General features: G+C 41.3%; 2 protein-coding genes across 2 annotated transcripts; one reads left to right on the forward strand and one right to left on the reverse strand.

Moving 5' to 3' along the window:
- Positions 1–520: 520 nt before the first annotated feature.
- LOC120811992 (saccharopine dehydrogenase-like oxidoreductase) lies at positions 521–7,188 on the reverse strand. The gene is made up of 12 exons (XM_040167773.2): positions 6,929–7,188; positions 5,757–5,869; positions 4,356–4,436; positions 3,701–3,830; positions 3,504–3,553; positions 3,246–3,376; positions 2,573–2,690; positions 2,240–2,359; positions 2,066–2,122; positions 1,808–1,919; positions 1,507–1,588; positions 521–1,270 (listed from the first exon to the last, which is right to left on the reverse strand). The coding sequence occupies exons 1-12, from the start codon at positions 7,125–7,127 to the stop codon at positions 1,180–1,182; spliced, it is 1,284 nt and encodes a 427-aa protein (XP_040023707.1). The 5' UTR covers positions 7,128–7,188; the 3' UTR covers positions 521–1,179.
- A 308-nt stretch (positions 7,189–7,496) lies between these two features.
- On the forward strand, positions 7,497–11,933 carry tfb2m (transcription factor B2, mitochondrial). The gene is made up of 10 exons (XM_040167764.2): positions 7,497–7,654; positions 7,911–8,273; positions 8,493–8,676; positions 8,908–8,999; positions 9,156–9,309; positions 9,630–9,778; positions 10,172–10,261; positions 10,655–10,714; positions 10,825–10,973; positions 11,179–11,933. Exons 2-10 carry the CDS (start codon positions 7,980–7,982, stop codon positions 11,366–11,368), a joined length of 1,362 nt encoding a protein of 453 aa, XP_040023698.2. The 5' UTR covers positions 7,497–7,654; positions 7,911–7,979; the 3' UTR covers positions 11,369–11,933.
- The last annotated feature ends 106 nt before the right edge of the window (positions 11,934–12,039 follow it).

Consider the following 12,039-nt stretch of genomic DNA (forward strand, 5'->3'; position numbering starts at 1 on the left):
TGGGATACTTTTGGAATGATCTATGCAATTTAAATGGTTAAAGCAGCAATCACCATGGAAACCATCACTGCAGGTCAGCGCTTTAGGTCAAAGCAGTTTGTGGAGCAATATTACAAATATCTTATTTAGGTCACCTAAACGACAGTCATAGAAGTGACGTTATTGGCAGTAAAATAATTTGTTCTCTGGATGGATGAGATTAAAGTATTTGGCTTTGACAAAATCTATTCCCTACCCCAGTGGGAAGACACATTATCACTGGGGACACCAGTAGTGGGCCTTTTTCCTGCTTTCCACTTAACCTCCTTTATTGGGGTGTATTTTCAAACAAAATAAACTCAGTTTATCATTGGAATCATTTCACCATACATTTAAGGAAATATATAAACAGTTAACATTCAGGTCCACGCTTCCTGACATCTTCACACCTTATTACAGAGACAACAGAAGGAGTCAAATCAGGCACGGCGTGTGTCGTTGCTCAACCCAGAGTCTTCAGTGGAGACTAAAAGTAGAAAGCTTTTGAACATGAAAGAAAACTTCTTAGAGTTGGTTTTATTTATGAGGTGCACACAAAGCAAAACACACCATTGCACACAATGCTCGAACATGAAAAACCAGCGCTGACATCACCACTTGTCACTTAGTGGACAAAAGCAGGACACTTGTCCAGAGAAAGTTGTCAATCCTTTAGTTCCGATAAATGAGCAAAACTCAAACTTTCCAAGACTAGATAACAAAACAGCAGGCATCTGTTTTCTGACAAGGCTCAAAAGCAAACAGTTGGATGAATTGTTGCAACATTCAGCTGAGTAATTTTGTCTGAAAATGACATATGAAGAACAAAGCGATCAGGATATTCAGCTGACAGGCCAGGAATGCTCGTCCACACACACACACACACACACACACAGAAACTGATCTTAATACGTTTTTATCTCCACAAGATGTTACAAACAAGTTTATGATTGAGCAAGAAAAAGAAATGCAGAAAGTATCACCTAAAATAGGGTTAACTTCATCTGAAGGTGCACTCCATCTCTAGTTAAGGTGCTTGTGATGAAATGGCTCTTCAGAAATTGGAAACATTCCAGTTGATATTATGTATGTTAGTAAGTGCTGAGAAAACCGGGAGTGTGGCATCGTTGGGGGACTCGGGGGGGGGACTCGGGGGGGACTTTAGATGACGGAGAACTGGATGCCGTGTTTGTTGAGGCGGTCCGTCAGTGTGGTTTTTGCAAAAGCAGCTCCTGGAGTATAAACTCCTCCCCTGGAAATACGTAGATGAAAAACATTGCAATCTAAGTTCACTCTCACGTCCTAAAATGTTCTTATTGTATTTCACAGTACCCCATCTTCTGTTTTAAGTCTACTCAAATACACATTCAATTTCCATCTGGTTCATCATGGACTAGTTGAAACTCTGCAACCGGCTCTTTCAGAAGTAGTTGACGGTGTGTGCAGTTGCGATCCCATGTAACGTTCGATTTGGGTATGATAACTTACGTCTTGGGCAAAGCTGTGGGTTCGTTGAGGATTGTTAGAGCAGCCTGTACAATGGCGATGGGCGTGGCCACATAGCCACATTCTGAGGAATATAAAAAAAAAAAAACACACACACACAAGAGAATAACAATAAGACAACAGGAATGGTGTTAAACAGGCCAGAACGGGTTCTCATCTACTTAACCTGACGGACCGCCTGAACAGAGGCAACTAAGAATATATTTAATATACTTCAAGCCAACGGTTTTAGGAGGAAACCAAGTATACAAAACAGTCTATCGTACAAAGGTTTCCCAGTTACCTGGTCCCTGAACCAGTGTGCGGATCTTGCCGTTAGGTTTCCCCTGGGAGGGGTCCTGTCCCTCGGTGTAACCTTCTCCGTAGAAAGCTAACTGGAAGGATGACTCCTCCATCTGATACGAACACATATCACAATACAGAACATCTTCCTTTTAGCACTCCTAATAAATAATACGTTGTTTTAATTACAGGGAGCTTTTCATAGTACTCAGACGCTTCAAAAATGGGTTAAAGCCTTATTTGCTGGTCAGCACTTTACCTGCTTTCTAGTTGGTCCGGCCTTGGAGAAGAGTCCAAAAGAGAAGAACTCAGGGTGCTGAGAAGGATATTAACAACAGAAGCAGGTAAACATTCACCAGCACACCGTACGTGTACTCTGACCGAACTTGTTGAAACAAAAAAGTCAAAGTCGCTTCATGCCATCTTTGTTTACCTTGATGAGTAGGTTGCGTCCAAAACTGAATTTGACCAAAATCCAGAACATCATGCCAGCAAACATCAGCTTGGCGACGTTTCCAATACCTCCTATTCCTGCATACGCTCCATACTGCACCTAAAGTAAATAACAAAAATAATTTATTTAATGCTCGACAAACAAGCCGGGGCAGTAATAAACGCACCGCAATGCACCCTACTATTGTGATTAGAGAATAAACCGATTTTCTTTATATTAGTCGTAAACGGTTCGCTTCTCTAGAAAAACACAATGACAAAGACATTTACAAGTGAATCAGAGGAATATCGTGCAGAGAGAATAAAGGCTGACCGGTTTAGCGTGATGTTCCTCCACCACAAAGCGCTGAGTTCTCTTCACAACGGAGGGGTCGGAGCCCATGAAGGGCACCGTATACTGCTGGATCTCGTTGCTAAAGAACATATTTCCCCTACGGACACACACAGAATTACACTCTGAGAAAAGACAATACCTTCAACAGCATTAAAGTGTGGTCCAACTTCAGAATATGCTCTTGTTTGAAGTTTACCAGAAGGATTCAAATGTGTTCAGAGGATTATCCACCAATATTATTGCCTGCTACCAACTCATTGCATATACTACATATCAGCGTACATGCCGACTGATTGTGAGATAAGTAAGACAAACTAACCAAAACAGAAAAGATAAGTTTGAGACATTTTAGAAATGGTGTGTTCAAATATTAGTATCTGTATTGGCCAAACAGTCTGTAACCAAATCAAATGGGTATCTTCCCAAGATAGTCTTTCCAGTATAAAACATCTGTAAAGGGATTTGCAAGGCTGTTAAAAAAAAAAAGGGGGGGGCTTAAATGACTTTTATACCTATCATTTAATGATTAAGATACTCTCTACTTACTATGTATTGTATTCAGATTAGCCTACATTTATATTTGAATGTAAACCTACTATGTTCAACGCAAGATTGATCTACCAACTCTACCAGCTCTCCCTACTCTACGTACCTGCGTTTCAGCTTAGAGCCAACAGCAGGGAGAGGTTTGTGATTGAACTTCCTCCTGAGACTCTGCAGCTTCTGGCTGTCGGAAAAACCGTAGATAGCCGACTGCCAGGTGCCATCATGGATACATCCGCCCTGATAGGGGAACACGGAGACACAAACATTTACAGGGTCAAGGGTGAGAATGTGGAGGAAAAATAGAGCATAAAAGCTAACAAAGAGAACTGTCCCATTAGGGCTTAGGGTTGACGTAGTTACATACATCATCACCCGAGCCGACAGTCAGGAAGCTCTCCACTGCGGACAGCGTTCCTGTGGGTGAAATAAAATGAAAATGAATGAATGGTTAAAGCAGCAGAAGGTGAGTGAGTGAGTGAACCGCTGCATATTCATCTTGGATGGACGATGTTCACCCTTCACCCCCAATGTTTGCGTGCAGATCAGTACGTACGTACGTACCTTTGAACTGGTCTCTGGTGTAGAGGACTCCCATGTCCGCAGGTATGGAGTCAAATCCACAGCTTCCTATGATGTACACACCTTTTTCAGCTGCCTGGCTGCTGTAGTTCAACTGCATGCCCTCCAGAAACTGAACACACACACACACAGGTGTAAAAGTTCAGTCTACAATGTATTAAATTAAACTGATATGAAAGAGCATGACGGTATGTTTGTCCCATTGTGTGAGCAGAGTGTCTACGAGGCTGCAGCATGTTTCAAAACACAAGCTCAATGTTAAGACATCTGCAGGAGATGATCCATGTAGGGTCCACTTACAACAGCTATTTGAGTAAAGTCAAGACGATTTAACTTTAAATTATTTGTTTGCAACTAAATGTTTCAAATGTGAAAACCCAGTGTGTAATATGGCAATCTAGGGACTAAATGGCTGCTTTAACAAATAATAATAATAATAATAATAAAGATATTAGTAAATTTGCTATTATCTTTTTTTCTTCTAAGAAAACAATCAGTGGTTCATTTGAGATCCGTCTCATTTTCTTCTTTGTACATTTCTTATATTTAATTCAATACAAACCAATGGAATAAACAGTATAACATCTTCCTGCATATCTTACAGTTTGTGATGATTAATGTTGTACTGTGAGCATACCTGAGGCTCTCCACTGATGTCAATATGGTGGGACCCATTCTCCACACAGGCTTTGACCACTGGCTCGCCATAGAACCTGTACTACACACACACAAACACACACACATTAATGCACTGTGCCACTATTCCCTCTCTTCTCTCCCACATGGGTTGATTGTCTATGCAGACCCCTGCTATGCTATAATATTTGATTATGTGTTCATGCAGCACGTACCTAATATAAGAGAAGTCATTTGTAAAGCATCCATGCAGTGACACTGACATACCAAGAAATGTTACTCAATGTCATCTTTTATCTACAATGTCAGGAGTAATCTCATTATTAACAAGGTCTAAACCACTTCTAGTCACAACCGGACAACCTATTGTGCACACAAAAAGTGGGCCGAGTGGGAATGTTGCACAAGGCCTCTTTGTTAAAGATACCATGACAACGCAAAACCATATATTTCTACACATAGAACTAATTTTTCTACCAAAACCCGCCATTACCTCTCCTCAGCATATCCATGACCAACAATCCACAAAGTCCTCCCTGTCCTTTCCTCAGTGGCAATCCAAACAAACTCCTGTTAACTTGTTTATTGTGCAGTCAAAAATGTTGTAGGTTAATGTTCAATTTGACATGGAGGTGAAATGACTCATGAGATGTGTATGACTCATCTTTCTATTTGTGTTCTCTGTAATCTTTAGTTGTTTGTTGATACTATACCCTGCAGAGCGAGATAAATTCTCCCTATTTAACAACCCTTGTTCCCGTTCTTTAGATCATCATGTGGCTTACAGAATACCGTGTGGTCTTTCTCACCCTGGTAATAGATTTATCACATACATTACTTTTTATGAACGACAAGACGGGCAAACTCTTTTCGACTTAAGCTTTTTGCCTCCGTTTTCACCCAACTGGAAAAGTGCTGCTCTACAAAACCGTAGAGGTTACTGCAGGGGTATAATTTGGTTTGAAACCAGACCCTGAATGATAACCTGGACACAAACCTGGAAACCCACTTTTCCCTCTGACTTGTTGTAATACAATACAACTCATTGTGTCCTGCAAGTCAGTAGCCATCATTGTGTAAAGAAAGACTGCTCTGTGTGTGTGTGTGTGTGTGTGTGTGTGTGTGAGAGAGAGAATGAAAGAAAGAGAAAGAGAGGGAAAGAGAGTCACGTCGAGCTACACTGATTCCAATAGGAGATGCTAACATGCCAATGTTGTGAGAAAAAAATAGTTTGCGTCATGTGACAGAGCAGGTTGTGTGTGGTAAAGAAGAACAATCACACACACACACACACACACACACACACACACACACACACACACACACACACACACACACACACACACACACACACACACACACACACACACACACACACACACACACACACACGTATACTTACAGGCCCCACACAGTTGAGAACAATTACAGCCTGTTTGCACATGGCTGCCAGGGAGTCTGGTTCCCCGACATCTGCCACAATGATGTCCACCTCCGACCTGAGCTCAGGCTTATCTGCAAACACAAGCAGTCTTTAGGAATTAAGGAGTTCAAACCTGCAATTGTACCTATATTGGCAAATATAAGCAGCCTAAAAAAAGACTAAATATAATACTTGCTAAAACCATATATGCAGGATTTTCGGCTTAAAACAGGCAGTTTACTGTGTTGAACTGAATGGCTTGTCAGGCTGTGTGCGTGCGTGCGTGCGTGCGTGCGTGCGTGTGTGTGTGCGTGTGTCCGCTGCCATGCAGAGAGCAGGTTTGTTCCATCAGCTGTTTGCCCTCCCTGAGGAGACAGAACAATAGCTATCTAATCCTCTGGAAACCCACATTACTATCATGACAGCAGAATAGCTCACTGGTCTCAATTTAGTAATAGACTTACATTTTCCATATTTGGAGTGTTGCATTGATACAAATGGTTCAATTAGGAAATGACTGGCATACTATTAACTATGATAAATTTCAAAAAGGTGAACTTTATTTCTGTTTTTGTAAGACTGAAATTTGTTCAATTGAATAAAAAGAAAATTAATGATAGATATATATATACTGTATTTATTGTAGTGACGCGTTTGCCGGATACAACTTTTCTACAGGGAGAATTTCCAGTTTTTCTTGGTTTTCTGTACTTGGGGAACTGAATGAAAGCTGGTTAAACAGAAAATCACGTTAAAACATCCAAATTGACTTAATGGGCATTTTCAGGCTTAAAGCACTTCACTCACTTAGATTGCTCAATCAATAAATTACTGGAATCCCTTATTAATGCCAACAGTGTAAATGAAAAGGTTCTCCGTTTGTTGCAACGTCGCTTGCACTTTGCACCTCATGCTATCACCACTGAGCACAGCTTAGATAGATTAGTCCTCCTGAGTTAAGCCACTTTCCCGTGCTTTAGAAATGCTAAATTAAATACAATTTAATTTATTTAAAAAAAGGCGCAGTCTCACCAAATGCACTACCCTCGCATAGGACACTGTCCAAGTTAAAACAGTCGAATTGCTGCAGAATCAGTCTGCTTGAACATGACAAACGACTGGGATTGTTTAAATAACGTTAAATGACATACCGAGGACTCCGGCGGCCTGCTCCAGAACTTTTTCTAGCTTCTGCTTGCTCCTGCCTGCCACGGCCCACTTCAGGTTCCCTCTTGGACCCTCGGACGCGGTCCGGGCCACCTCCTCCACCACATACTGTCCGGTGAACCCGGAGGCTCCGAAGATAACCAGGTGGTAAGGCCTGCTGGACGACGTTTCAACCCGCGCCATGATGACAGCAAACAGACTGGAGGATCTCACTGCGATGGTTGCTTCACCTCCCAGAGAGACTGACAGGAGAGGGCAGGACTGCGTGGTGCGGTTTTGACAGCGCCGCTTTCTACTTCCGTAGCAGCTCTATGCTAATGTGCTAATCTATTCTAACGACAGCAGTAGTTTGCTGGCAAAAAAATGTGCTTGAAAAATCAATTGTGTAGCGTTAGGTTTGTTTTAAGCAATTAATGTGTAGTTATGCTCGATCTATAAGCTACTTATATATTATTTGTTTATTTTCAGATTTTTATGTTAGCGTGACAACTTCCTTGATTTTCTCCTTGAGATTTCTGATTGGCTTTAGTTAAAGTCGCCTGTCAATGACGACATTCTGATGCGCCTGCAACGCCACGAGAATTGCAAAAACAACCAACGGGGGTCGGTTACTCAATGTCACCGAGCTTTACCACCGAACAGGAAGACAAAAGCACCTTTTAAATCGCCAATGTGATTTATATTCGGATAAATATACCGTGTTCCATAAGGTATGTCTGTGTTTCATCACATCAAATAAAACTAAAACAATTTAGTTGGAAGTTACGTTATCGTACGGCTAGCCAGTTGGCTACGTTTAACGTATTACGTATTACGATTTACTGCTAGATTCTCAAGCGATCGTTCTTGGACTATAGTGAATTAAATAAGTGGCAATTAAGTTATCTATATTGTGTCACTTCGATTCCTGCATGCTCTTCTTTACCATTACATCATTGGTCCTTTGTTCCTCCCCAATCCTTCTAGGCAATGGGCTCTTGAAGAGGTCCCCCAACCTTCCTCCCCATCTCCTAGCTCCAGGTCCACCGGTCCGCCATGTCCACCCAGATATGGAGAGGGGCCGACCTGATGATGCGCTCTGCTTGCTGCCGGACCATCAGAAGTAACGTTAGGTCCCGTTTGCACAAAGCAGCGTTGGCCCCTGTGGGTCATTCTGGCCTTTGTGTCCCCGCGGCTCCTATGCTTCATAGAAGGGCCTACAGCCTGGATTTTCTCTCCTCCGGTCCTGGTCGACCCACACTAGGTCCAAGCTCCGAACAGCCGGGTGCAGAGAGGACTTCCCCCTCCTCAGCACTCACACACAGGAACTTGTCCGCTGTGGCTGTACAGGTAGGCAGTTGTCTATTGAGCATCAGCTTTCTTTTCACTACTATGGTCTTGATATTTGGCTACTAGAACCATTTTGTACAACGAGAAAAGCATTAAAAGGAATCTTGAGTCGCAGTTAACTGAAAAAGATAATAAAAAGATTGGTTTCTGATATAGTGTGAGCTTCTTGCCATATGATCATTTTTTTCATGCTCTGTTTGTGTTGCTGTCTTTCTCTAGGGTCAAAGTCGTCCCCTGTGCCGGTATGACTCTCTGGATCTTGGGGAGGTAGAGGAGAACGTACGCCGGGCTCTAGCCTGTAAAAAAATAAGGCACTTCATAGTGAATCCAGACCTGGCAGAATTGGTAACACAGCATCTCAGACCTGAGAATGGTAGAAGTGTTATCTTCGAATGTAATCCAGGTATGTACTTGGACTATCTTTTAAATCGCTGTGAAACACAGAAGAATTTAATGAATTCTTCATGTTCTTTTGGTGTGCAAGTTCAATCTTATTCCCCACAAACAGAAAAACTAACAATCCTTTTAGCTTTTATGTGAATATATGTGTGTATACATAATTTATTATATATTTATATCATTGCTGTGAAACAACAATTATTTGATGGGTTTTGTTTCTGTCCTTCGTTCTTAGGTCCTGGGGTGTTGACAAGGACACTGCTAAATGCTGGTGCTCAGAGAGTGGTGGCTCTTGAAGGGGATAAGTTATTCCTTCGTGATCTACAGGTAATACAAACCACTCTACACATCGGATGAATTTTGGCCTCTTTACGATTTTTTTCTTCTCATTTTAATCACACTATATATTTCAAATTAGATTTTTAAATTCTATTCATTATCTCCTATGTAACAGTTAATCAAATACATGTTTGTACGTTGTAGGAGTTGGAAGGTCGCCTTGATGGCCAGCTGGAAGTGGTTCACTGTGACTATTTCAAACTGGACCCCATTGGTGTCGGAAACCTCAGACCTCCTGTAATGTACACTGACAAGCTGTTCACTGACCTGGGAATATCAGAAGCCAGCTGGACTGATGGTGAGAAAAAATAAAATAAGACACCATTGTGTTACAAATTCAACCCCTCACATATACAAGCAAAGAGGTTTCTTCTTGTCTGGCTGCAAACAAATCCCACCAATTTCATACAGTGCATCTCAATCTATATATTTACATAGATTGAGATCCACGTTCAGTGGATCACAGGTTTCAAACATTTAGAAAAATGCTTAGAATCCCATCACATGCATTGTAATGACTTGGTGTGTAGCTTTCACTCAACAACACACGTAACCGAATGAGCTTTTGAGTTTCATATGTAATTCACTGGTAATGTATTCATGCATCTGTCTTCCTAGATATCCCAGTGAAGGTAGTGGGCATCCTGCCTCTGCGTAATGAACGTGGCACGCTGCTGAAGATGGTTTACGCTCTGTTTGAACGGCAGTCCGTCTACAGATACGGAAGAGTTGAGCTCAACCTCTTCATAAGCGAGAAAGAATATCTGGTAAGAGAACAACAGTATTTTATCCTGTGCATTCATGAGAGAGAGAGTCTTAACATTGTGTGTCTGTCTTGTTTTCATTTTGGGAAGCTTTAAACCAATTCAGATCCGTCTGTTTGTCCCCCCTCGGCACCTCAATTCAACCTCTTGATCATCGGATGCAAAGGTTGCACTAAAAAGACAAGTGTAACCTCGGCCTTAGTTACTGCTTCCTCTGTCAGAACAATAATCAGCTTCCAAAGTCTGCCGTGCAAACGGTCCTATTGCTTTTGACAACATAATCATTGACCAAAGCTTAGGTGGACTTGTGTCTGGTTACTCAAATGATTTGATAATCGGATTGTGTGTTGTCCTTTGATCCTTGTATAATCAGTAACTGAACTATTTCTCCATCAGAAACTTGTGTCCCGTCCAGGTGAAATGATGCAATACCGAGCCTTCAGTGTCCTCTGGCAGATGGCCTGTGATATCGAACTACTGCACAAGGTACAGTTTGAGACAGGGGGATAAAACACATTAACATGATTATGCAAATATAATAAAACCACAAGGGGCAAATTTAAACAGTTGTTTGCTGCCAAAAAATATTTTATTTAGTATACTTTCTTGAAGCTAATGCTGAGGGTTATGCTACTAAAGCGTCCATGTCTGCATGCATAGAGGTTGAATCTGATTTTAAAAGCGGCACTTAAATTGTACTTATAATGGCTCTTATCTATAGCAAGTTGTAAATTGGCTTATTTGATGAAATTGCACTTCCTTTTTCTTCTTCTTTTGTATCCTTATGGTGGAAATGCACTTATTGAAAGTCACTTTGGATAAAAGCGTCAGCTACCTGACATGTAATGTAAAGTAACCTCCTGATTTATCTGTGTGCAGGAGCCCTGGGAGTCATTCGTGAAGTCTTCAAAACAGAGAATGCCGAGCTCCAAGAACCAGGTTAGGAAGACTGAAGACTCGATAACGTCAATGCAAAGTTGATTGTCATTGTCTGTGAAATAAAACCTCTCCCTTCTTCCCTCCCATCCTCGGCCTCTTTCTCCCCTCAGCTTCCCAATGAGCACCTGTGCCTGGTGCGTTTGCGTCCGCGGGCTGATCTGTTCTCTGGGGGCCTCACTCCTACTAATGCTTCAACTCTGCTGATGATGGTCAAACAGTGTCTGGCAAAGAGGAAGGTCAAGCTCATTGACCGGCTCAAGTAAGCATTACACAACTATAAAAGCTATTGAAACATATTTGCAGTGCACACATTGTACATGTTGCATCAAAGAACTGCTCTTGGTGTGTCTAAGTCCTCCACTAAGTGCATCTAAGCTATAATAGTATCATAGGCTGTTCCAATCAACACATCTCTCAACTTTATTTTCTCTTCCTTCTCCTCCCTCTTTTATGTCTTTTCCTAGCCTGTGGTCTCCAGATAGTGGGAGTAAGCTGTTATCGGAGATGGGCATGTTGGAGGACATACTGACTGGTCATGTATACCCGGAGGAGTATCTTCGACTATTCCAGCTGATAGACAAGAGTCAAGAGTTCACACAGAGCTGGCTTTATGAAGAGATTCTGGAGAACCCACAGAGGGAGGGCTGGGGCTAATAATAGACACACAAGTGTTCGTTGTAGTTTTATACAAATTGAATACACAAGTAAAACAAGTATACCCACATGTATAATATAATGTTACATAGAAACAAACAATATGTGTGACAAAAAAGACACAAACACAGGAGATACGTACAAGAAAGTAGGAGGTGAAATGGATGCAGCAGGTATCTGCAGTTAAATGATTAAAAATAATATTGCATAACAAAGGTTTGCATGTTCAAGAAGGCTGTATAAGAAGCCTCATGGTGCACTTATTTTAGTTGGCAAATGTGCATATTATCAAATTATTGATGCAGTTTTGCTGGTGTAGGATCATTTTGACATCATGTCTTGTATTGCATAGTCTTTCAAACCGGAGTAGCAATGCTGAAGGAAGAGTCAAATCTTTGTATTTTGTTGTATCCCTTGGATTGTGTTTACGTTTTCAATGTCATGTCATATGGTTTGTGTGAATGATTTGTAAGAAAAATATTAAAGCAGGATTTTGATAAATGGTGTGTGGGACAAATTGATACAAGCCTTTTTTAAATAAATGCTTGCATTTCCTATGCTCTTATTTTGCCTTTGAAATCAATTTATTTTATTTTGTTACGTTCAAACATAGGGTCATATCATTAACTTATGAACACCCTTTCCTACAATATAAACCGCTGGCTCAATCA

Source organism: Gasterosteus aculeatus, chromosome 12 (assembly GCF_964276395.1).
Source record: "Gasterosteus aculeatus chromosome 12, fGasAcu3.hap1.1, whole genome shotgun sequence".
NCBI classification, from domain to species: domain Eukaryota; kingdom Metazoa; phylum Chordata; class Actinopteri; order Perciformes; family Gasterosteidae; genus Gasterosteus; species Gasterosteus aculeatus.